Genomic DNA, 27,299 nt, shown 5'->3' with positions numbered 1-27,299 from the left:
ATTTCTTTGTGATGAAGTGTAGAATTACAGTATAATTGTACTGCGGAGAGGGGAGAAAACCGGTCGGAGGAGGTGAACGGGTTCGGGCCTCGGCTGCGAGAGCTGGTGTGACGTAGCCGTCCACCAACACACACACACCGGCTGCTGCCGCTGCGCCTGCCAGGATCTCAATGTGGGGAAATGACCGCGAGTGACCTCAAAGGGAACGCTGTATTTTAGCGCCTGCTCGTATTACCATTTTATGCTACATTAAAGGGCATTTTTACGTCAAATTTGAGCTTTAAATACAAGGGTAAAATACGTGAATTTACGGAGACGCATAAGGTCTTTCGCTGGTCGCGCGACTGTCCTACTAGCTTGCAAGCGACGGGGCTAACATTAGCTAGCTAAGCTAAAGTAGCCGGGTTTCTCGTTGCTAGCGGCAAGGCTTTCACAGTTTTTTTCTCCTGCAGATGCTAAGCTAAGCTAGGCTAGGCTAGGCTAGCTGCTCCCATGGATAAAGCCAAGTCAATGATAGACAAGAAAGGAGCGTCGGGACCCTTTCACATCAACAACGGGCAGAGTCAGAGAGGATTTCATGGCCACGTCGCAGTGGCCGCAAACGGCGGCTGTTGCAGCGGCAATGCATTCGGCTCGAGCACCGGACCCAACAGCAGCACGTTTGAGAACATGCATCATCTGCACCGCGGCGACGATGAGGAGTGTAACGGGTCCCCGGCCAAGAGGTGCAGGCTACGGAGGAGGACGGAGTCGGTGAGACGGAGCAGACCCCGTAAGTGTCAACCGGCTCGGGTAAAACCAAGTTTCCGAGCTTCTATGACTAAATTGTTCACATGGTGTCACATGTTTTTTTCCTCAACGGCTGACGTGGTGTTGTGTTGTTTGTATGACAAGAAAATCGGGTGACTGCCAACCGCCGCGGTGCAATACCGATCAGCCGGGGTTTGCACAACCATGCAGTGGTGCAATGAGACAGCAGCAACCACTGACAGCCCTCGTGTATTCGCATGTCACTCCTTTTTATTAACTGCTTTTATAGTTTCGTGGTTAATGAGTGTTTCGTATCACAATTGTTCCTTCCTCCTTTGGATTAGATTAGGTGGTTAGTGTCTATTGCAGATCTGTCCAATCTGCTAGCCTGCCGTCGTCAGGGAGACCCCCTCTTGTTTGTATGAACCCTCAGGTTGCATTTGGTGCGCTGTGATTGGTCAATTCCCCGGTGGTGGAAAAGCTCCTGATAAGTGGGCTTGGCTTGCCTCAGCCAATCAACACGCGACTCTTGTCTTCAGGAGGCAGAGGGAATGAGCCGGAACCCCGCCCCCTTATTTACGGAGCGTTTCGGGCGATGTGAATAAAGATCATCCAGGAAAACTTTGCAGTTTTAGCGCAGAATGTAGAAAAGTGTCGTTTTCTTCGCTGTGTGAAGCCTCTTCAGATACCCAACACTGACTGAAGCCTTCTTAGCCTCCATCCCACAAGCTTCTGAAATATCGTTTTTCTATCTAAATATTTTTTGCTTGTTTCTTGTGCAACTGTGAGCTGATATTTTGCCTCACAATGAAGCTTATAAGTGAAAAGAAGCCTGGTAAGTGTGAGTTGGTTTGACTTTTTTTTTTCTTTCATCAAGTTAGGTTAAGTCTCACCATAAAAAATAATGTCACGCTTGGAAAACAAATCATACAAGTGCTTTCCCAAGCTCATTATCTTTGTAGATTAATATTTAACTCAGTCTGCTCAGTGAGAATGTTGCATATTTGAAACATAATGAAAAGTGTTAAACATGTTGTTAAAGTCATGTGGTTGCAGGTAGCTGTTTGGCTGGTTATGGCAGGACATTCACCTCATGTCTCCTTTAGGGGGTCGTTAAGTCAAAGCCCTGGGATTTGTTGTGGCTGAGTGTGGCTGTCATGGTAAAAGTTGTTTTCAGTCTTGGAAATGTTTGCAGAGAGACCAGCTGCAAGTTTAGAAGCCCTGTTGGTAAGTCATCTAGTCTGCATTCCTGACATCTATCAGTAATTGTGTTTGGGAGAGACAGAGACAGAGAGAGATGGGAGAGACACAGAGAGAGAAAGAGATGGGAGTGACATCACGGATAGTTTCTGCATCAAAGTAATTTTCTTAACCGTCACCTGAGAAAAACCAGCATAATGCAGCATTAAGAAGGAGCAGGGCTGGCCTATATTTCAATATTACCTTTCACTGTCTCTCCATATGATCTTGTAATGACACAATTCTCATATTACAATGTTGTGGTTAATCACTGTAACGTCAAAACCTAAATCTCCCACAATGCAAGATCTTATTTACACGAGAGTGGACAGACAGTATTTTTGAAAACTATATGATTTTATCAGCAAATCTAAGAAATCATTTGACACAATGTGATGGGCGCCATTTCAACTGTTTACTGTGTGAATGTGGATGTTAATAAAGCAACATCAATTTTGTGGGAATGTTGTATTTATTGTTATGCAGTATCAGTTATTGCAGATCATCTATCCATAATCAGAAGCACTTTGTTTGGGGTGCAGTTATTCATTCAATATGCAGCTCCAACTATTACTAAGGTTTTTGAGTATTTATTGCATTTTTTAGGAGTCCATTCTTTAGGGTGCATCATTTCTAATTTGGCTGAGTTTGTTTATCCCCAGTATACACTCTGACAGATTATACCTGTGCTTGTCTTGCTGTCCTTTTTTAACAGATGTTGACTTTATTAAATACGGCGACTGGCACCTAAGTTGTGTTCCAATAATGTAGTGCTGTTTATCATTTTACGACAAGTGCTTGCTCATGAGGGAACTGTTGGGTCTCTTTTTATAAAGAGTTTGGTTTTTACCAACTCTATATGGAAAGTGTCCTCAGACAACTTCAGTTGTGATTTGGCGCTATATAAATAACATTGAATTGAATATGCTCTTGTTCAAGCCATTCTCTGAGTTGTTTTCTTGATTTATGGGTCCACAGAACTCACCCTGTAAAATACTTGCAACCCGTTGAGTATCCCAGAATATTAAATTCTGCAGTTTGCAGTGGAAATGCAGTCACTGTTAACTTAAGCAGCGGTTATCTCCTTTCACTTCAATATGAACAATGAGTAGTTTTGCTATCAGTGGGTTTTTCTTTGAAAAATAGATAGCCAACACAAGAAGATAAAACAGAATCACTATGTACTTATGTGTACAAGAACTTCTTTTGGTAGTAAAGTTTATGAGACACATCACTGTAGATGTTCACAGTGTGTATTCCGTATCTGTGAGTGAGATATTTCATTTTTTAGTTACACTCAAGTGTAGTGGTGCAAATCTTTGGGAATCCTATGATTTAATTAAATTCCGATTCTTGGGTGTCTAATTTGATTCAGAATCACTTCTTGATTTAAAACGATTCTCGACTGAATGAGTAGAAAAGGGGACACTATTTTCAGTGTGACGCTCTTATAATATAGCATGATGCAGTCTATATTGGTGGAAGTAAGGGTGGGCAGATCGCTGGAGAAGTGTGATGTTGCATTGAACAGACAGCATAGATTCTTTGCTGTGATGCTTAGTAGTCTGTGAAAGAGAGGCCCGACACTAGAATTGGTCCAGATTACATAATTAAGGAGACATTTCATCAGCAAACCTTGAAATGTCCGGTCAGAGCTCCTCTGCTTTATGGCTGAGTTATCCTTGGATGGAGGCCAGTCGTCCTGATAAACCCGGATAACCCTCTAAGCTTTTCCCCACCGAGGGCCGACCCTGGAATGTATTCCCCTCGGGGTTGTGATTTTTCACTTTTGTCCTCAGATTTTTTCTACTCTGTGTTTGAGAGGTGGCGTAGGATCGGGGTAACTTCTGGGTAACGCTGCCTGTGGTACCTCATGTTTGCACCAGCAGCAACTTGGCAGGAAATTTAATTGATTATCTCCTGGAACAGAATTGCATTTATTTTAACCAACAGACTGCTTGTCCAGCTTCATCACGTGTATGTTTTCTTTATTTACTTGTGCATGTTATCTTTCTGTTCTTTTTCTACCTGTTTCCATACAAACCAAACAGTAAATACTTTACACTGTCCTTTTTTCAACCCCAGAAAACGTGACTCAGAAATTGTATGAGGTCATTTGGCAAAATGTGCAGTGTGTCACTGCGGAGCATACAATATGATAATCGGAAGAATGAAGACGGAAAACGTGCAAACCTACCAGTAATTATAACTTCCAAGATTTGGTTGTATACCACAGAGGTTCAGCATAACGTCTGATGCTTAATGTGCTTTATTTCATGCTGAATGCATAGGACATTTTTTGAGTGAGCATATTTGTAACTCTTTGGATCATTCCTCAATGTTTAACCAAAACTGGTTTGTGGACACTTTGGCTCATTCTGTTAAAGGCATGCTGTATGTGCTGTTGTGGGTGTGGTAAATATTGGACAGAATAGGTGGGTGGGTAACAAAATTGAGCTTTACAGCAGCAATGACGGTGCATGAAAGTGGAGGAAACTTCCTCTTTTACTCCACCAACTTCATATACGATATCCTGAACAGGTGTTAAAGGCCACTGCTTCTGTGTCCATGTCAGTGAGACACATGGCTTTAAAGGAGGCGCATTGCACCATCACATCTGCTGTGTGGGGTCACCTTAAAATAAAAACAGAAAGCTCGGCAGTATTAGTAGGCTACATTGTTATCAGTGTGTAGTGTTTAGATGGGTTGCAGTAACAGAGCTGCTTACAGCAAAAATATACATTTGATAAAGATACACACGGAAACACAACTGAACAGAGTGCAATTCAGACAATTCAGGCACTGTTTTACATACAGTGTTAGCAGCAGTATTAGCAGCACTAATAGGTTTTATTTGCAAGGCCAACAGTTGTTTTGACAAAGCTTTTCAAGAAACTCAAATGTGCAGAATAGTCAGAATAATACACAGCCAGCAATGTTTGGTCCCAGTTTCTGAGTAATTTTGGCTTCAGCAATGCTGTGTGACTCAGTGTTTTGACTGAATTTCACATTTTTTCACAGATAACAAGGTGTTATGATGTAGGAAGACGGAAAAAAGCATACTTTACCTGGAATCTCTGTGGGGAGAGATTTCATAGTAACTAGTATTGAGACTAGGCGTCGGCTGCTGATGCAAAGCGGTTTTTGTGGGGTGGGGCGAGGAGGGCTAAATTTTGGGGGTTTGGGAGCGCTTCTAGAAAACGAAAATAGGGCCTACAGACCAGTTTAGCTATTGAGAATCACAGAAAAGTTGAAACCCTGGATGCTGTATTGACTATGTGAGTAAATATAGTAAAAGAATAACTCCCATAAAAAGATACAGGTTTGTCAAAAAGGCCACAGGTCGAGTCAATGTTCTACTGCTTTTATTTGCAGATGAATTGTGGACTGGCTGACAAGGGTTCAGTATAGTGTTTAGGTAACTGGGGTGGGTGTAAATGAAGTTGATGGCACACCCGAAAACCAACCGAAACTCCTCATTCTGTCTGAAACTGTGCACGAACCTTCATCTGTTTAGTATTTCTAACAAACAAAAAAGACTGCTGTCCTCATGTTCTGTCGCCTCATGTTAACCTCCCTGTTTGGATTTGTAGACTGAGCTTCATTGAGATAAAGCCTTTATTATTTGTAGTGGGTAAACCTAGTAGTGGTAGTAGCTGCTTTGTCAATGTTAGTAGTAGACGTTAATGTATTCGTTAGTGCAGTTATATTGCAGCGTGGTAGAAGTAGTGGTTGTAGTGGCAGCAAAATTTGTAGTCAATGTAGTATTTGTACCAAGAGTATGACTTGTAGAAGGAAAATCGAGGGAGTGGTAGAACAGGACTGCAACTAAAGAGGATTTTTATTATGAATTAATATGCTGATTTCTTTTTTTGATTAATTGTTCAATCTATTAAAACATCCAAAAACAGTGACAATGAATCAGCAACTGTTTTGATGTTTAATCAGCTCGTCATTCATTCTCTCATTTCAGCATCTCAAATGTGAGGATTTGCTGCTTTTCCATATTCTATATGACTGTAAACTAAATATCTTTGGATTTTAGACTGCTTGTTGGACAAAACAAGCAATTTCATCACGTCACCTTGGCTTTAGGGAACTGACATCTTAGACCAAATGTTTTATGGCTCAATTTAAGAAAAGCAACAAATACTCATGCTGGGGAGCCTGAAACAAGGGAATAATTGGCATTTCTACTTGAAAAATCACTGATTAATAGAAATACTCTCTGATTCATCATCTGTCACATGACTTGGTTTGATCAATTGACTAATCGTATCAAGTCTATTGCAGTAACTGTTGTACTAAATGATGTAGTTATAAAAGCAGTAGCAGCAGCGGTAGTGATAGCTATAGTACTGTGAGTAGTAATAGTTGTTGTATTCGGGCTGTCATAATAATCAGAATCATATTTGTTAGCTAACAGAGAAACTGATGGATCATAATAATGAAGCACTGAATCAGTGATAAGAATAACACAGGACAAAACATCCTGTGATGTTCTGCTCAGTAATGGGTATGTATTATAGTATCCACTATACACACTGTGTTCAGCTGCCCGCTGGTGTGTTTTCTTGTCTTATCACACAAGCATGCTAAGCAAGTGTTGTTCTTGTCCTACCCAAGCCTCTCTGTGAAACCAGAGATTAAAGGTCAAGCAATAGGAAATTTAATAGAAGAAGAAGTCTAAACATTAAGCATATTGGGAAGAAAATATATTTGTGAGGCCCTTTAGACTTTGTAGTTCAAGTCAGACTCTACAGACACACACATATACTGTAAATACCACATGGGGAGTGCAAGGTAGAGGTGTGTTAGGCCAGAGACCTTTCACCTACATGGACACAAATCACCCCTCAGCCCTGCTCCTTGTCACACTGACCTTTGGCTGGACATAGCATGTGTGCATGATATGTGTGTGTGTTCTTTTTAAATAGAAACCCTGCATAAGTGGGTGCATCTGAGGGCTATGGGACACATGCAGAAAAGGTGCATATTCATATATGAGTTTGAAGGTTGAGCAACCTGTTTTTCAGCATTTCTCAGCAAAGCTTTAATTCTTGGAGCAGCAACACTCGATGGCTAGACAGGATTTAAATGCCTCGGTCAAAGAAATGTTCGAGGAACTGCTGAAGGACTGCTCCATTGTAGTTCCTGGGCGTTTGTAGAAGATGTGTTTGTAAATGCAGCTGCAGGGCTCCAGTGAATGAGAGACAGAAAGAATGTAGGACAGTACATTGTATTCCTGTGATGTCTTTTAGTCAGTTAGATGATGTAAAGAAATATGGTGGGTATTTCTTGACATCACTGACAGGGAAGCAGCGATGTTTCCGCTGGCATCATGTATCAGCTTTGTTGCCAGTATTTGTTGTTTTTCCGCTGCACAAGGTAATGATCATGGGAGGAACACAGTCAGTAAAGGTCACGTAGACTAATGACAAACGATGATGAAATACTCTGTAGATTCAGAGGACACCGGTGGTTGGAAATATGGGCTCAGATGTAAGAGTGATTGTTCAACCATAACTAACCAAAATAACATCAAAGCACTGACAGGAGCATTTTTTGTCTTCCTGTTAAGTTGAATTTGCATTTGTTGGACATCCTTTGCTGTCTTCAGTCATCCATCATCCCACACCTTGGCCTTACAGCCTTTCAGATCTCTCATTTTTATGCAGACACATAATTGGCTTGCTTGTTTTTGTCATTAGAATTTGACTCCTGAAGGGAAAAAATCCCCTCACCTCCCAAAGAATGCGTTTAGTAACAGCGGTGAAGCACAACAGTCTTTGGGTCGACATGACATAAATGTCATCATCTGTCCATTTCCCCACCGCCCACTATTTGTGACAGTGCAGACTGATCATCACATAGACATGGGACTTTTTGATGTGACATTTTAAGGCTCTTAAGCTTAAGCGTTGGTGCTCAAATGTTCTCAAACGTTTTCTAACACACGGATGTCAATATGCTTGTGCAACACCCTCTATCATATTTAGTTGCAATGTGGTAGCAGTGATTTATTGTCATATTTTGACATTTCAGTTTGTCCATATTAATAAATATATTTTCCACAACCACTGAATAGATGTTTTCCTTATTAGTAATGGTTTCATTGTCATGCGTTCGTGCTGCATTGCCAACAGTAAATACAGTTTGAGGAATTTCCTCTATGACAACATTAAATTTGAGGAAGAGAAACTGAAAACATGCAGTTTCTTGGAACATACATGTGTAAAAGGTTCAATTTTAGGTGCAAAACATTAGCATTAACGCAAAATACTGCCTCCTAGCATCTCAAAATGTCAGTATGATGCTTATTTCAGACAACAAGGCATGCCTTGTAGTACTGTGATCTTGTCAAAATAGAAATAGTTTGATATTTCATTTTACTCAGCTCATGTCGTGCTTGTTGTGAGTGTGTCTTTGGCTCAGGCTGTGGAGGACAATGTGATTGTCACTTGAGGCAGACACCGCCATGCACCTCTGACAGCATTGCCTTTGCTTGCACCGATACTTTTTATTATATCAGAGAAGGAAATCAGATTTTTGTTTGCAGTATTTCACTGTTCCGCCTCTTGCTGCTAGCAAGCCTTGCTGCTCGTTATGAAATATTACTTCTTGTGGCTTCGAGGGTGAATCCGCTGACCTCAATATGAAACTCTGTTGAGGGAAACAAATGTGTATTGCACAAGTTTTCTCTCATTGATATGCATTTTAATAAAACATGAAGAGAGAGAAAGAGTGATCACCATTAAGATCCCTGTTTGTCCAGTTGTTAAGCAGCAAAAACAGTTCAGAGCAGTTTATTTGACATGTTTTTTGGCCTACATCAATTTTGCAGAGGAAGCACGCCAAACAATCTATACTTCTAAGTTCATGTTTACAGACATTAGAGCAGGTCAGTAGGTGAGGGCGAACGGTAACAAAAAGTCAACCAAACAGTAAAGGAGGTGATAGGTGACTTCTGCTGAAAGTAACCTAACACCACCCACAGCAGTAGAGCAGCAGCACGTGTAGAGGTATTAGTTGTAGCCTCAGCAGGTAACACTAGCAGCAGCTAGTGGTGCTAGCAGTCATACAGTTGGTTTCAGTTACTGAGGATAACTGAGACATATAATGCAGTTCAGTACAACACCACTGCAGACTATAATTTGATTGAAAACTATGACGTGTTCCTAATGTACTCGATTTTATATGTTGTCAGGTCTTCTAAATTACAATTTAGACTTTCGAGAAAAGAGCAACACAATTAGCGTCACGTGAGTTTGAACTAACTGCAGCCCAATGTTTAGGATTAGTTGTCTAAAAGACAAGATGCTGGCACGCATTCACTGTGCCAAATCACTACGAACAGTATCATATCGCACATGATATGATTCATAATAAACACTCGATTGAGGGTTGTTCAAGTTCAAACAAGCACTTTGTAACTTGCTGCTCATGCAGTGCATGCCACCACTGTCTATCCTAATGACTGTTAGCAAAATGGACATGTTTTTTATTCTAGCTTACTCCTGTGTCTGTGATTTGATGGTGGACGTTGTCTCAATAATCCAGACAAAATCACTCTATTCTATTATGTAACAGTCTCTTGTGAAAGAGTCACATCTCTTGAGTGTCATACAAGTGCATGGGTAAATCCCAAAGTTCCCCAAGTGTTTCACAGCTACAGCTTCGTACTCGGTTTGGTAGGATTTGCTGCTTTTCTTTGCCCTGTGTGACAGTGAACTTGCCATTTTTGGGTTTTGGGCCACTGGTTGGATAAAACAAGACATGATGGTTGTTTTCTGAAATGCTCACAATTAGTTGATTAATAAGGAAAATATTTGCTCTAAAATTCCCTGTAGAGGAGTAGAGAAATTTATTGGCTTAGTTTTATTTAACAGATATTTTGTACAGGGCAAAACAAACGTTGATTGACTCACCAGCGTCTTAACGTCGACACTTAGACGTCTAACCAGATACTCAGTTAACCAAAGTTCAGTCTGAAGTCCAGAATCTCAAACTGCTCGGTCTGTAATTATTACAAACATATAAAAAGTCAGTCAGCATGAGCTTGCTTGTTCTGAATATGAAGCACTATGGTTTGTAGTCTCTCGGTGGCTCGGTGGGCTGGCCCGTCATCATGCACTAAATATTTAGATCCAACACATTCTTCTGTTGAGCGCTGCTGCTTTCCACAGCAACAGTATATGTTTTAGTGAACATGTGTTATCTTGACCAGTTTCACAGGGTTTTCATTGTTTTAGACTATAAACTGGTTGTCCGCATGCATTGTTCTTTTCTCACGTCTGCATTGCGAGACACATTTAAATCGTTTCAGAGACTGAAAGAATGTAGAGAGGTCTTCTGTGATTTGACCCTCAGTAGCCTCATTGTCTCACCATGACTGTCACAAGGAAATTTCACACAGTCCTCAAACATTTGTTCCACTGAGTGTCAAACCAGATCTTTGGTATTTGCTGAACTGCTAATGCAAAGAGATGTCAATCAATACAGGCGGCTTCCAAAAATAGCCTCTGCCAAAGTAAAATGCTTTGGATGTGGGTGTAGTTTTGGTTTAGTTTTTGCTGGTGTGAGTTTACATTCTACGATTTTAGAGTTAAATTCCAAGTTACATGTTTTGTGTCTGTTTTATTTTAACATTTTTCAGCCATTTTGATGATCAACAAATCATCAACATCAAATCCAGGCTATTATCACCATCTGATAATAGCATTTATTTAGATTGTTCAATTCCGTTCCGTTGATTATATTATCATTATGGCTGCAACTCATGATTATTTTCTTTATTGATTAATCTGAAGATCGCATTCTTGATTAATAGCAACAAAATAGAAAAAACGGCCATCATATTTTCTCAGAAGTGAAGATGATGTCTTCAGATTGCATATTTAGTCCAAATAAATGTCAAAACTAAAAGATATTCATTTTGCAATGATCTAAGACAGAGAAAAGCAACAAGTCAAATCATTATTGAAATAGTTGCATATTAATTATGTCAATCGATTAATCGATTTGTCATTTCTAATTATCTTGCTAGTAAAAGTCTACTGAATTGAATTGGAAGGTGCAGAAAGGCTGATGTACCTCTTTGTTTTATATAGTAGTTGCTTTGCGTTGCATTAAAAACGTCTTGCAGTATCACTTCTCTTCCACCCATGCCAGTAAATCCTACTTGATTCAATTAAATTGACAGAGAGACAAGAAGCAAGCAAAACACGGGAAGCGGAGCGGGAGAAAGACGGAACAAACCAAATGGGAGAGGGTGATGCAGTTGGTGTCGGCAGAGAGGCGGAGATGGAGAGAGGAGGAGGAAGGAAGATAGACGAGAGTGTATGAGAATGTGATACTGGCTGAGAGGTGGAGAGGAAAAGCTAAGTGAAAGAGAAAATAGGAGACGAGTGAGTGAGAGATGGCCAGATGAGGAGATGATGGGGGGGGGTCTGTTTCCATGGCGACTGGGCTCTTGTTGAGCTGTGGTTTTGTTTTTCCCCCAAGCCGGTTGTGCAGGAAGATTTTTTTTCTCGTACTGAACTCAATGTTCTACTCAACTAACTCTCCGAGCAGACCGTTTCCTCTCTCCAACCTTCTCGGTGCTGTGGAGATATCTGTTAATAGCACTTTCAGACAGCAGGTACATGTAGGACGCATTCTTATCACGCAGGTGTGACGGTTGATCTCTGGTTGTCACTGTAAGCAGAGACTCAAGGCTGGGACTGCAATCAATGGTTATTTTCAGGGTCACATTATCTGCTATCTGCAGTTTGCTTTTCTTGATATATAATTTTGTCTATGGAAAAGCTTATTTGGATATTGATATCATTAAATTAATTTTATTCCCCCGCTCATGTTCAACCCCGGTTGTAATTAAGGGTTGGATGATATACGTTAATTCATTCAGATAGACCACAGATGATTAATCTGATTGATTAGTCCAATGGCCATCTGTGGGTCAGATAAAACAAGACATTTAAAATACTGGGGAATGACAATGCTGTTTGTTGACTAAATGATTAATTGATTAATCACGAAAAATTGGAAAATTAACCTTGTTAACAAGATATCTTAAAAGCGACTACAAATCACATTTAGTTTGTTACATTGCATTTCCGTCTCTGTCCAAGCACAGCTATATTATAACACAGTTACTTAACACAGCTCTTTTAGGACCTGTTAACGGTTAACTAAGGTAAAGGTGTCTGTAAATGAATTTCTGCCGCCCTGACTAAAGCAGAAAGTCTGACATGTGTTTTTTGTGCAGCTGTAAAGATGTTGACTGCTGGCATCAGTTACATCCTGTGTTGTGTTATTTTGATCTGAATTATCTCTTGTCTAAAGAAGTTAATTACAGTTTTCTCTCTCTCCTCTTCAGCCTTCCCCTGGTTTGGTATGGATATCGGAGGCACCTTGGTCAAGTTAGTGTACTTTGAGCCAGTCGACATAACTGCAGAGGAAGAACAAGAGGAAGTGGAAAACCTCAAGTCCATCCGCCGCTACCTCACCTCAAATGTGGCCTATGGTACGTCTACCCGCACACACGTGATCACACCAGCATCTGTTAACTCATGTGTATTCAAGGCAGGAAAAGTCAGGTCAAGGACACTTTACAAGAAGATACCAGGAAATATTCTATATAGTGTGTCACAATGTATTGCATAAGATTGAGGTGTTTTCAGGGTTTGTACTTGACTAGAGGTTCAGTTGTTATAGAGACCTGATTGTTCACCTCTAAAGTTCTGAATAGCATCACCACAACATAAAAAAAGTTATGTTTTGGTGCTCAGATAAACTTTGACAGCTTTAGTTAAGTGTGTTTGCAATTCATAAAAAAAAAATCGACATGAGTGCACCAGGCCAGAATCCCTCTTTTTAAAAGTCATTCCTTCCCACTCAGGAAAAACAGGCGTCCGTGACGTCCACCTGGAGCTGAGGAACCTGACCATGTGTGGCAGGACCGGAAACCTGCACTTCATCCGCTTCCCGACACAGGCCATGCCCCGTTTCATCCAGATGGGTCACGACAAGAACTTCTCCAGCCTGCACACGACACTCTGCGCCACCGGAGGCGGCGCGTACAAGTTCGAGAGCGACTTCAGAACGGTGAGCGTACTCGCCTCGTCGTACATTACACTAATATCTTTGAGTTTTGGACTGTTGGCAGGACAAAACAAGACATGTCATGATGTCACCTTGAGCTCTAGAAAAAAACTTCATTTTTCACAGTTTTCTATTGACATAATTTTTTTTTTAGCCTTTTGTTTATTGAAGTTTAAGTGAGTGGAAGCCTGTTTTGCAGGAACGCCCTGATCACATTCACACCTGGAAGCTGCTCAGTACAACCACAGTCTCACCTGCTGGCCAATGAGCAGCTCCAAGGGAGCAGCTGGGCTTAAGGGTCTTGCTCAAGAGCACCTCAGTGTTGGTAATGAGGGAGGGACAAGTGCTGCTTTTTCACTTCCCTCACCCGGATTTATCCTGCTGGTCCGGGGGATTGAACAGACGACCTTCCTCACTAGGCCATGTAAACAGCTCTGTCGTATTTACATTATACAGGATTAAAGTTCTCACCAGTTATAATCTGATTTGAGCAGAACATCTCTGTCTGCCTCGATGTCAGTGCAATTGATTGATGCTATCCGTACATTTCTGGTGATTCTTGAACATTTCTTCAAGTTGGTGCCTTTGATATCTCGGTACGTGTTTACCTGAGTTCATTGACCCTTTCTGCAGTGCAGCAGGATCAATGAGCTCTCCCTGGGCACTGCAGCACAAGCTGAGCTGAACCAAAACCTCTCACACACTCGAGTCTTAAAGTGCTTTGAAAATCATTTTAGCTTCATAAAACTGACAAATTGATGCCTGCAAGGAATTTAATAATCTTTTACTTTAAGTCATCTTGAACCGTTAAAAGCCCTTTGATAGTGTTTAGCAGCTGCAATAGTGTCCTGTCAGTATTTTAACCCTTCTCCGTTTGTGTTGCAGATGGCCGACCTGGAGCTGCTGAAGCTTGATGAGCTGGACTGCCTGATTCGGGGCCTGCTGTACGTCGACAGGGTGGGCTTCAATGGACACCCAGAATGCTACTACTTCCAGAATCCATCAGACACCCAGAGCTGCGTGAAGAAGCCCTGCACCCTGGACAACCCTTTCCCCATGCTGCTGGTCAACATCGGCTCTGGGGTTTCCATACTGGCTGTGTACTCCGAGAACAACTACAAACGGGTGACTGGGACCAGGTGATTCTTGCGTTATTGACCTAAAACTGTCTAAATTTCTCCTGGAAGGCGTGTTCTTACGAATTGTTCAAGTCAGATTCAGCAAGCACTCTAAACCGGAAAAACTTCTTGTAAATCCCTCACTTCAGCCTGCTGAATACCACCTGTTAATGATGAGTGTGGAGCAGGGCAGACTTCCTTTACCTGACTCCTACAGCAGGTCTGGACCAATCACAGATTTCGTTCACACTTTGAGTGAATGCCACAGATTCTCTTAAATCACTTAATTTGTATGAGTGGAATTTTTTACTATCACCGAAAAGAAAGTTGATCTGTGCAGGCATAACCATATATATATATATATATATATATATATATATATATATATATATATATATATATGTCTGTGTGTGTATATGTATATATGTCTGTGTGTGTATATGTATATATGTCTGTGTGTGTGTATATATGTATATATATATATATATATAAAGGTTGAGCCCTTTTAACAGCTTGTTACCTCGCAGAGCAACAATGATACACTGATTACAAAGGCTTATATCCTTTTGTTTATATAACCTGCCTGTTAAATTACTTATGTTTCATTTGAAACGTTGACAGTGCTCAGTGAAAAGGGAGGGAAGCAGCCTTTTCACACATATTTTTCACAATGTTATCAGTAGGGTGAGTTCAAAAACTTAAAAACACTTGAAGACTTAACTGTTCTGTTACACTAAATCAGCAAGTTTGGAACTTGAACTTGCTTTGCATGAATGAATATATGCAAAAGGTGGAGGTGGCTGAATACTTTTTATGGCTTGAGTAGATCCGCCTGATAGGTTGGAATTAGGGCTGGGCGATATGGCCTAAAAAAAAAATCTCCGATTTTTTCACAAAAAATCCCGATTCACGATTTAAATCGATTTTTTTTTCACCCCCTACCTAAAATCAATTTGCAGATGACAAAGAAATAGTTCAAAACAAGTTTCAATTTTATTTTGTTTAAAGTCTCCCTTCTGGGGTTTAAGTTACATAAACAAGCCACAATAAAGAGATGGCAAGCCCTCCTACCATCGTAAACAGTGACAATGTAACTTTTCAGTGAGCTTTATCTAGTTTCAAAATGACACAATGCACTCTAAAACCAACTTGAAAAAATAAAACATAAAATAAAGTGCAAACAAAACTCTCAGCTTATGAAGTGCACCGTTAAACTGCATCACTCTGCTGGACTGCAGATCGGTTGTCGCGGAGTAGAAAGGAACTTCTTCCAGCTCTGTAGCGATCCTTTGGCATGTACTGTTATACAGCTGAGGCAAGGCAACTTCAGAAAAATGTTTGCGGCCTGGTAGCACGTACCTGGGGTCCAAAACCTTCAGCAGGTGAATAAATCGCGGCTTTTCCACGGTGTATATGGGCACCATATCTCTCGTAATATACATCGCGACTGCATCCGTGACAGCTTTCCACCGGGCTCCTTTCTTATCATACGGGATACAGTTTGTCAATGTTTCCAATACGGTAGTTTGTTATTTTGGTGACAGTGCTTGGGCTGCCGCGGTCTTGATCCATTCGTATGGAGCAACACCTCTCCCACTCGGCAGCATGCTTCTGTTTGTGGTGCTGCAGTAAAGTGGTCGTACTGCTACCTTTTGTAGCGACAGCCTTTAAACAGACTTTGCAGCGAGGTGCTGTTTGTTCAGTGTCTGACGCCACAAAGCCGAACCAATTCCAAATCATAGAAGTTATCTTTCCTTTCTTCGGGGTGAGATCTGCACCGCTCGCCGCCATGTTGTTTGTGTATCAAGCACGGGGGGCGGGGGCGCGCGCACTCTGAACTACGGGAGTCCAGCAGGCAGGCGTTGGTGGCGGATGTTGATAAGAAAATCGATTTTCATGAAAACAAATCGAGATTAAGTACAAATTCGAATTAATCGATAAAATCGATTTATCGCCCAGCCCTAGTTGGAATCAATCATTTGAATTCCAGCCATTCTTTATCTGCATTCACCTTGTGTACCTTCGTACTTGCGCAACAGTAGGCCTAGATTGTGTTTAGATAGTGACCTGTTGAAAGCAATCAGAACATTTTATATTTACATTTTATATGTTATTTAAGAGCTGAACAAATTCGATCCAACCGCGGTTCAGTCAGCCTTTGTGTGGGAGTGAACATGTGTTTGTGCGCACGTGTGGGTGTGTCTAAGGCTTTCATTTCACTGTGTCGCACTGCTCCAGGAAGAGGAAAACATGTTCAAACCAAGCTTAGATGTTGTGGGTGTGAGTAGTGAGGTGAAGTCCAGGGCCTCGGTGTGTCAAGTGTTTCCGTTTTTAATCTTTTCTTTAGACTCACTTCACTACAGTTTTTCAGCTTCTTTTCTTTTATTTATATATTAGGACATCTCACATTAGTAAACATCAGCTGCAGTCCTTTTGCTCCTGTCAATGAAATGTACATAACAACGATAAGATAACAAGACGCCATGAAGATAGCAACAAGGATAAAACAAGAATTCTCATGTCAGAACACAAGAGCTAGAAGAAACAGCAACACATCAGTCCAGTTTACAGCAACAACAGAAACCATTTCATCACATGTGGCCATGCAGCCAACATGAAGGAACAACCCACAGCTCAGCATTAATGAGCAGCCATCTATCATCCTGTTTGTTCCCCCCCCTTTATCTTGTGTTATCTTTTTGGTTCCGTTACATAATCATTCAGCTCCAACTTCACTGTATTTTTGCTTTTTCATGGAAAGCACGTGCTAAACTTATATTAATACCGGGCAAGGGAAGATCATCTTTACTATTTCTAAACAACTACACAGATTGATGTTCTTGTATATTTGCATCTCATTTTACAGTTGAAGCCAACACAGGTGACATTTATGTTGCTGGCTGCTTATAAAACTCATTATACAAGAAGTTAAATGTTTTCAGAAGTCAGACCCAAACAGAACTCCTGTGACTCTTACATGGCGGCACAAGAAACTGAAGTACCAGAGAGAGTTTTTAAGGACAGAAGCAGATCTCTCCCCATTTATTCCCTTCTTTATTCCCCCCATCTACTCTTCATTCCCCTCTTTTTACATTCTCTGTGTCCCCTTTCACACTTTCTTTTCTATTATTATTTATCTCCGGCTTTTTCCTCTTTCAGTCTGGGAGGTGGTACATTCCTGGGCCTTTGCTGTCTGCTGACGGGCTGCGAGACGTTCGAGGAGGCGTTGGAAATGGCCAGCAAGGGCGACTCAACCAACGTGGACAAACTGGTGAAAGACATCTACGGAGGAGACTATGAGCGCTTTGGCCTACAGGGCTCTGCGGTGGCGTCCAGGTGAGTGTGATGAGGGAATCCTCTGACTGTTAAATGTGTCGATAATGAAAAGGTTATGATTATACAAGGAAGCTCCAGGGCCTGTAGTATGTGATAATAGCAAATGAACCGTTAGTGAACCATTAAATGCTAGAAGTATGGAGCAATACAAATCCTCTTTTAAGTGAACTGAGGCTGCCTCCTAAACACTGATGACTGAAATAACCAGTCGAGTCAAGCCACATCTTGTAATGCAGGATAACGGCACAGCAGGCTGTTTGAACAGTAACTGTGATGTAAATAGAGAACAAAGATGGAAACAGAGAGCAGAGCGACTTCTCTCTGCTTGGGTGGTGTCACTTCCTGGACCTAACGTGGTCAGCAAGACTTCAGCTGACAAGGAGCCAATCAAGAGAGACGCTCTGCAGTGCATTGGGATTTGTTCTCTGATGCACATTTTGTACCTCTCTCATCAGGGATGATGATTATAAACACTAAAATGTCACCAAAAGTTCATTTGTGTGTGGACACAGTGTTTTGTCATGCTCTGTGTGAATGTATGGCTGCACAAACACACATAGTCCATAAAAGACACACACTTGTAAATGGTGTATGAGCTAACAGGTGATCGATAATGGTAAGCACAAGGTGCACACACACTAACTCACTGGCACACTCAGATTTTACTTGCTAATCTGGGTTTAGCATGTAATACAGTAAACCTGCAGCTCTGTGTTCAAAGGTTGATCCATAAAGTAAGGTGAAAAACAAATTTTATCACAATAATAATAACTGTTTCTTGTTATGGTGGTCATTTATTGAAAAGCACACTCTTGGATACACACACGCACTGACAAACAACCCTTGTTTACTGTTGTTCTGAAGGTTATTGTGACATTTAGAAATGCACATGCCCTGTGCCTGTTTGTTTTCTCGTTTACTTTGTCAAGAGTTCCTCAAACTCATCAGACATCAGACGAATAATACACGTGAGGAAAGTGTGTCTGTGTGATTACGTTTGCGTGTAAAGTGGCAGATTTTATTTACATGCTGTGTTTCATGTGGTTTGCTTTTACAGTTTTGGTCACATGATGAGCAAAGAGAAGCGAGACAGCATCAGCAAGGAAGACCTGGCCAGAGCCACACTCGTCACCATCACTAATAACATAGGATCCATAGCACGGATGTGTGCTGTCAATGAGGTGCGCACACACACACACACACACACACACACACAGGATCCTGGTCACGATCATCCAACACACTATCCAACATACCAGCCACAGCAGGCATGTGTGGTTTATGTAATACTCATACACAAACACATGAACGATTACAGTTCCCGTAGCTTATGTTGGTGTTGAAATACTCATAAACACACACGTACACACTGTAACACGTAACAACACAACGTGAACCAAATTCAGGCTTGTTCAACACACACACAGACGCGCCTGCGAATACAAACACACACTCACAAATTATGCATGCGCTTTATGCCTACCCAGGTTTGTTATTGGTTTATTGTCAGTGGGTAATCTGGGAGATTAGAGAATGAAATTTGCCTTGATCAAGACCTGTCAGGACAGGCAAACTGGTTACATAAGAACTGTTTTGCTAACTGTACTGCACTTTTTTAAGAAACAAAAATGTGTTTTGTTTAAAATACACTGATTTTGTTACAGCCCCCTAAAATCCATAATTTCCCCTCCTGCTTGCTGTTGTTGATGTTTTGAAACTCAGCTATTGTCAGATAATAATTTTTGGGATTGTGGGTGCTAATTGGCACCACAGTAAAATCAGCGAGTGCATCACAAAGACAAAACAAACAGCTAAAAATAGTCTAATCTTACTGAATAATATATAAATGACTGACATAAGTAGTAATTAAACACATAATACATAGTTACATGGAACAAAAATCGCGTTTTCAGTGGCAGCAACCAAACTCAAACTTGTTATTTTGTGGAGTGAGGGATCAGCCTGGAGTCTTTCTGTGTGCTGTGAGCTTCTTTACAGTGTTGCCTTGTGGCATGGCGATCAAGCAGCATTGTACAGGGCTATCACTGCACACAGAGCTGCAGCGAAGACAGGATGCTGTCCACCAGCCGTAGTTGTTGAGGCCTGAGACTGATACTTTTGTAAGGAATTAACCAATTGGTCCCGTTTTGATTTTAATTATCCTTAATGTTGATGTTAGAAGGTTTTTCCCTGATATGGTTTAAGAGATAAAATGTAGACCTCAAGACCAATTGACACATCATACCTGCTCTTTGGTAAAGATACATTTGGCCTTTAAACAAACAATTTTCTACTAGTGTTTTCCTCTAGCTGTGTACAGGAAGGGCCTCTATCTTATCAGAGGTAGATTACCCAATAATTGGATATCAATAAACCCTATTTTCTCCCATTATACAGGCCTGTCGCTGTACTGGTCTAGCTTTAACACACACACACACACACACACACGTGTAAATATACAAATGCACGTGTTGGTCTAAGTACACAGTCATGATTATCAAATTGCATAATTCAGTTTATAGCATGAAGATAACGTCTGTCCCAGACGATCTCTCTCAACAGCAGAAACATTTTAATAGATCTGGCCATGATCAATTCAATTTCTCCTCCTTTTACAGTATTTGACAAATTCCCTTTCCTGCATGCCTTAAAATATATTTTAGCAAATGATGACACGTGACACACAAGGAACATTTAAGCAGCATTGAGCAGTTTTTCTGATTTCATGACAGTTTTGAAAGCGTTTGACTTTTTGGTGTAAAACTGAATGTAATCCACATTTAGTTGGTGTCTGATTTGTTGTTGCGACTCAGGTTACCCACCAGTAGTAACCCCATTAGGGTAATGTATCAGGCGATTGACTGGTAACCTGTTCATCAGCTCTCCAGCACCACCATGTGGTTTGGAAGAGGTGTTGCATTTTTAATTATATTTGATGGTCTGTGTCACATAAAATATGAATTAACCTGTGCACTTGTTGATTTATGTATGTACATGGAATTATTTTCATTCATTGATTTGCTCTAGGACAGGTTAAAACTTTCCTAAAAAGTTTTATGAAGACACATTTGCAATGTGTTTCATAAAAGAAGTGTTTCATAGAAGAAGTGAGCACTATCTTCTGGTACGAAGAGTCTTGCCTAAATGTGTGGTGACAGCAACAATTGGCCTTTCACGTTTTCTTTTTTCTTGCTTTTTTCTATTATTAATCCTATTATTTTTTAAAAGCGTTGTATTCCTTTGTTAAAGTTGATAGCAGAGAGAGATGGCAAGAAATGAGGGCAGAGAGAAATGGAAAATAACATGCAACAAATGTCCTTGGCTGTGCGCAAACATGGAACTTTTCCAAAATCCTATTTTCAAATGAGGATTCATGTTGTAGTTACACGTACATAATGGGGCTTGATTTCTCTTAATTTTCCTCATCTCTTTCTTCACATCAGAAAATTGAGCGTGTGGTGTTTGTCGGGAACTTCCTTCGCATCAACACAGTGTCCACAAAACTGCTAGCCTATGCCATGGACTTCTGGTCTAAAGGACAACTACGAGCCCTCTTCCTGGAACATGAGGTGAGCATTTGACCAGTAAACTGTAACATGAATGTAACCAAGCTGTGGACCTGTGGTCAGGCCTGTGGGAACACTCACACTGCAGTGCACTCCTGTTTCTAAAGCCTGAGTTTAATCCTAGACTACATACAGTGTGTGTAAATAGTGTGTGTTTGCGCGTGTGTGTGTTTAACCAGGGTTATTTTGGAGCTGTCGGGGCGCTGATGGAGCTGCTGAAGACAACAGAGGACCCGTGAAGGAAATCATGTCATGACGTCATCAACCCTTCAACAAGACGATGTCATCCACCCCTGAATGCTGTGATGTCATCAACTCTCGATGCTGTGACGTCATCACCTTTAGACGCTGCTGACAGGTCTCATTCACAGAGGCCGCTAAAGGAACACTAAGAGAGAGACACAGAAACTGAGAAAAGCCATTTTAATAATTTAACTCTTGTAAATAGCGATAACCTCTAACATTCATCTCCTAAATTCCCTAAACAGAGCCCCCCTATCATAGAGGTTTTAATATTGTGATCTTTAATTTATGGTTTCCTGTAATCACCTCTGTTGATTCCTGTAATCAGTCCTGTGTCGGGAAGCACAGAGTATGTTGGTGTTTTTTTTTGTTACTGTGTGTGTTTGTGTGAATAGCTACTGTAGCATTACGTCCTGGAGGCTGCGGTGCCCCGGGCGACTCTTTGTGCAACAGTTCTGAGATAGGACGTCTGCACAGAAATGAAGTTACGCTTGAATGAGCAAGTTTTACCACCTGGGACTCAAGGTGGTGGCGTTGCTACCGCAACCACAGTCAGATCATTTGACCACCAATGCCTCCCGCCTTCATCTGTCAGAGTGCAGACGGACAGGTGTAGCCGAACCTTTTGGCGATGTTAACGTAACACTGCGGCTTCACCCAGCTCCAACTGCAGCTGGACAGCAGTTGTGGCTAAGGTTTGGAAGGTATTTTGTTGCCTGAATGTTGCACAAAAAGTTGCCCACCACGCTCCCGTCTTCTAAGGAGTGCACTGAAGCCAAATCCTGTTGAGATTCGTACGACACCTGCCTCCTTCGACTCAGATGGGACGCAGAAAAACGGTCTTTAATTCTTTCTGTTGCTCAACTGCACATGGCCTTTTGTTCGTCTCTCTTCCGTCTGCCTACATGTAAACAACATTAACTTCACCATATTGCCAAGCATGCCGTGTTTCGTGAGTTTAGTGTTAGATGATGGGACCAAGACATTGTCTTCCAAGAAATGGCGCTACAACTACAGTTCAGTCTGGCTCAGCGACCTGTGTTTGTGATCTGTGAAATACTACAGGATCTCTGTAGGGAATCATTGTTTCTTTTCCTCCCGCCCTTCCCTGCCTGTCAGTGTCTAGCTCAAGGACACTTGAGCAGGGTGGAGGCCTGTTTCTTCACCCTCTGGTTCCTCTGCCACCCTGCTGCCTTGTTTGGATGTCGCAGTGTGATTTAATGAGGCGTTCAGGCTGAGCTAATGCAGTCTGAGATTAAATTTCCTCCATTTGAATCCCGGCATAAAAAAGATGGACCAAGATGCTTTTAGCCAAGGGTCTCCCCTCATATAAAATACACTCATTCAAATTTGCCAGCGGCAGAGTCAGTTCTGGGGATTAGACTGTGTTCATACTGTCTAAAGGTGCAGCTACTGTGCACAACATTTGGTTATTTGATCTGAAAGTGCTGCTGGGTAGGTGAAGTTTTATTCCATCCACTTCGTACTCACAAACAGCGAGTAAAAACAGTCGTAGTTGGCCAACATCCTCCCTGACTACGACCCTGATGGTCACTTTTTATTCTTTTTAGACCATTTCAGATATGTGTGTTTATATTATATCAACCATGAAACCTGGGGTATACGACATGCCCAGGTCCAGAACTGATCAGATTTAACCACACTTATGCAAACCAAGTTGTGACACAAGCACAAATCGCCTCAGAAGTAGTTTGCATGCCTCTGTCTGTCTTCTAGGATGGAAAACCCTCTTACTTGCCTGAATTGCCTGTAATTATTTTCTGTCTTACTGCCACTTTTTAAAGGAATCTTACCTGATCTGCAATAATTTGGGGAAGTTGGAACTGTAAATTACATGCACACCTCATCCTAAAGGCAAGGTTTGCTTGTAATGTATTATGCATGAAATTGACAGCTGTAGAGAGGCTTCATCATCAGTGATTAGATCATAGCTGTTCTGGAGAAACATGGACCAGAAGTGTATAGTTTCCTGTAATACAGTAATGTTTCCCCCCTTCCAGCCTGGACCTTTACAGCCTCTCATCTCTGTTTAATGTCAAAGCAGCTGAACTATGAAGCTGGACGGTGCAGTCTCCACTGTCCACGGCTTTATAGATTTAGCACAACCGTCTACATGCCTTTACTCTCAATCAGAGAAACTGTGCTCTTTCCCTTTGTGGAATCAGTCTTCTTGTAATTCACCTCCATCTCTCAGTTTTTGTATTTGTTGTTGAGATACTTCCAGACCATCACTGCTAACACTTTTTGGTCGGTTAGTTTTCTGTTTTTCTGAGCCTGTTGTACAAGTGTTGTTTCAGCACGGGGGGGGGTTGTTGAATTTCACCTACAGTATATTGAGAAGGGTAAAATCCTTATCAGCTAGTTGAATGTAAGTATTATGAGCGTCGTATAGACAAAATCACCACGTTTTTATCAAGCAGATCCTCTGTGGTTCATTCATGCAAATTTTAAAAAACAGTTTAAAAAATTAGTATTTTTCTACTGTGGATAAATTGAGTGTAACAGACTTCATTCATCACATATTGGCTTCGGTAATCCAAATGTCAGCACTTATGCAAGTGTTAAAAGTAAAACTGTGGTGAAATACTATTTGAATAGTAGTGTATCGGAGCAACCATTCCCTACGGAAACACTGAATGATCAATGTGTTAGATCAGTTTCAGGTATGACGACGCTGCAGATGTCCTTTTTGTTGTGTTTGTTTGTTTGTTTGTTTTTTTGCCTTGTTCATCTCCTGTTTGGATGATAATAGTGGCCTCAACCTATCAGGTGCCAGCTTTAAAATCAGGCTGATGTTGGTAATCTTGTGCCGCCCCGTCTTTTAATCTGACAGCCCAGTCGGTTGCCTTCACTGTGTGTTATCCTGGTCACACCATGTTTGTGCCCTTCAGTTTCCTGTGTGATTTAACTTCAACTTCTTACCTGCCGAACTTCTCCTCTGTGTTGTTGTAACGTTGTGCATGCAGTTGCATCCGTATGTTCCGGTTTCACTCTTGCTTTCCGTTTGTTTTTTGCCATTGTACTGTTCCAGATTCAGAGCATTCACAACTCACCTCTCAGTCCCAACCGTGTCATAGCAAACAAACATTAACTTCCACTACCCCTGCAACAGTCCTGGTAATAAAAGAAAGCCACCGCATTCTTTCAGCCTCACAGATCATTATTAATGAGAACTGGAATTTGGAAAACTGTAGTTTCCCGACCTTTCTTTTCATTGTTTTCGGGCAACAGTTTGGTTTGGGAACATTTTTAAAAGTCATATGATTTTTTTTATCTTTATCCTGCTTGTTTTTTCTTCTTCTTCAGTGGCCAGTAGTAGTAATAATGTGAGTTCATGTGTTTTTCCCACGCAGATTGAAAATATTATTGTATTGAATTTCTTCTCATGGTTTGATCGCTTGTGGTTGGCACAAAAGAACCAGTGTGATTGTTCCTAGAAATGTAAACTCCTGCTCTGTCAGGCTGAAAAACCCTTTTAAACATGATTTGCAGCACTTACAAAAGTGTCTCATTGTGAGTTGCACCTTTTAAACGCATATCATCAATGTCCTGCAGAGCCTTTCATTTCAGAACAGGTGACCACCCCAGTAGAAGGAGCATTCATTAACAGTTTTAACTTTTACAATCTGCTGTTCATCATGTGGCTCAGTCCTGTTGTCAGAGCTGTAATTTGCATTGGTCTCTGCATAATATAGATGACATGTGTTTTAAAGTTGTTAATTTTATAGTGTACCTGTATGTTTTCAGTGATTGTATAAGTGCACGCTATAACATAATTTTCACACTCAGCTAATCTAAACTGTTCCAAGCCAGAGTTACAGACACATGATTATCATGAGTCCAGATACTTGTAGTATTTTTGGACCTTACTAATGTTCTGCTGCAGCTTCAGTGTTTTTGACTCCAAAAAACAAATTACTAACAGTTGCTGGAACTGAAATTCTTCATAGAAAATGTGTTTACCTTTTCCAGCAACAACGCTCATGGACCCCATCATTCAAAGCAGCATCACATCTTGCCCCGTTGGCATTTTTGTGAAGTTTCATCCTTGTTAAAAGTGTTTCACACACATTTACACAGATGCAGTATGAATCAAGCATTAAGTCATTTTTGTAAATAAGCTTTTAAGCAGCGATTTTTCTGCTCTCATGAGTCAACAGTGTGGGTGTTTGTCTGCTTTGATCATAGTCTGAGTTGTGATTTTAGATCTTTGGGGTTTGAATCTCGTTAACACCTTGTTTGGGGTTCATTTCCCGCTGGGACCAGCTGTACTCAGATCAGTATGTATTTCTCGGTACTGTAAGAAACTTACAGTGGCTTAAACCACCCACCGAATAGCAAATGTTTTGTCATCCATAGTGAATTCTAACCAACAGGCTATGCAGTAACTCATCCACTCACCTCTTCTCTAAAGCAACCAGAGTTGATTTGACTTGTGTGTAAATGGTTTTTTTTTTGTTTTGTTTTTGTTTTTTTAAATATGCAACCCTGTTAGGTTTCCCCTCATATAGAAATCCTGTTTGAATCTTGACGGAGAGAGTTTCTCCTCTCTGAGTTTGTCCTGCTGATTTAGTAGTTAACACTATTTAAGGTGGATGCTTGCAACAGGATGTTTTAGGCCAGATTATACACCAGAGTGAGCATACCAAGCGTGCTTTTTCAATCTGATCTGTGGGACCTGATCGTGCAAAGTACGTATGCACTGTGTCACTGTGAGGTCATTGGCTCATGCAGTAATAAGCTTTAACACACCAACAGTTATTACCCTCGTTTCATTCAAACTGTGCATCATGTTGGATGAATGAGCTGAAGCTTAGGTTAGACAGACTGAATCTGTAAACACCTTGTTGCTGTGGAACCTCGAGCCTGATACCAGTCACAGGGAGATGATGTTCCTTGTGACCCGCTGACCTTTTGCTTTGTTTTTCACCCCACTTTGCTAAACTTTTCAGGATTTCCTCAGAGGTTCTTAACCTGGTCAAACATCCTGTTGCGTGAACACATTCGGCCTTCAAACTGTTTTTTGGAATGCTTGACTGGCAGGACGGACCTTTTCACCCTTGTGTATTTGATTGTACAGAGATTTTGTAAATAATATTAATATGATATATTCTACACCAGCAATCTGTCTGTTGATGAAGTTGTTTCAACTCTTCAGAGTCAAGTTTCCCCAAACATGACTCGGCACATCATTTACAATCCCAATGCAGACAGAAGATGCAGCGAGACAAACCGGTTTTCCACCTTCGCCAACACCTTTAGCAGAGCTGTGATCAATACTGTTCACAGATACCTTTAGGAGTCTATTGTAACCTACTCGTGGTATATGAGTGATGAGATTTTCCTCATTAGGACTAGACACATTATGAGAAGTTCCTACGGTGATTGTCTAAAAGTTCTGGCATTCATTGTCAGCCCACATGAGTTAAATACACCAATCGGGTCTTTCTGTCCTTCTTTTTTACATTTATTGTCACTTTAATATAATTTTCTCAATTCCATTCAGATCCATTTTACTTTGATTAAAAAAAAACACAACAGGTATGTCATACTTGTCGATGTTTGAACATCGATTGAGACCTGAAGGTGACATGTGGTATGTTCAATTAGACCCTTCCTCCACACTTTTAAGTGTTAAACTCACGTCATGTCTGGGTGTCTGTTTTCTGTCTGCTGGATTTCAGTGCTGGCTGTTCACATCAGCTCCTCTATGATCTGGATTTGGGTGTGAAAGTTTTGGTAAGCCAGGTGCTGGTTGTTGGCATCAGTTCTGCTGCTGCTTTTAACTCTGGTTTGAAAACAGAAAGGGTTAAAAAGAAAAAAAATGGCAATTAAAGAAAAGCCGGCTCCCTGCCTTGTGCAATGCGTATGTACTGAAGTGAAGAGATTTTTTTTTTCTAAAAAGGAATTAAACTAAAACTGG

The 27,299-nt window shown here is 41.0% G+C and overlaps 1 protein-coding gene across 2 annotated transcripts; it reads left to right on the top strand.

Annotated features, from left to right (window-relative positions):
* Window positions 1-168: 168 nt before the first annotated feature.
* On the top strand, window positions 169-27,299 carry pank1a (pantothenate kinase 1a). Of its 2 annotated transcripts, none has more exons than XM_041947678.1 (8): window positions 169-772; window positions 12,368-12,514; window positions 12,890-13,095; window positions 13,978-14,231; window positions 17,370-17,546; window positions 18,604-18,727; window positions 20,990-21,115; window positions 21,292-27,299. In XM_041947678.1, the coding sequence occupies exons 1-8, from the start codon at window positions 493-495 to the stop codon at window positions 21,349-21,351; spliced, it is 1,374 nt and encodes a 457-aa protein (XP_041803612.1). In that variant the 5' UTR covers window positions 169-492; the 3' UTR covers window positions 21,352-27,299. The 2 variants fall into 2 exon arrangements, with proteins under 2 accessions (XP_041803612.1, XP_041803613.1); XM_041947679.1 differs by lacking the exon at window positions 169-772 and adding an exon at window positions 1,492-1,585.

This window comes from Chelmon rostratus, chromosome 11 (genome assembly GCF_017976325.1).
Source record: "Chelmon rostratus isolate fCheRos1 chromosome 11, fCheRos1.pri, whole genome shotgun sequence".
NCBI classification, from domain to species: domain Eukaryota; kingdom Metazoa; phylum Chordata; class Actinopteri; order Chaetodontiformes; family Chaetodontidae; genus Chelmon; species Chelmon rostratus.
The sequence above is the reverse complement of the archived record's forward strand: the minus strand, read 5'-3'. Positions and strand labels throughout refer to the sequence as shown.

Coding starts and splice junctions, on each gene's coding strand:
- pank1a (XM_041947678.1), top strand. CDS start 493: ATGGATAAAGCCAAGTCAATGATAGACAAGAAAGGAGCGTCGGGACCC. Junction 13,096..13,977: donor TCGAGAGCGACTTCAGAACG/GTGAGCGTACTC, acceptor TTTGTGTTGCAG/ATGGCCGACCTGGAGCTGCT. Junction 21,116..21,291: donor CCCTCTTCCTGGAACATGAG/GTGAGCATTTGA, acceptor GTGTTTAACCAG/GGTTATTTTGGAGCTGTCGG.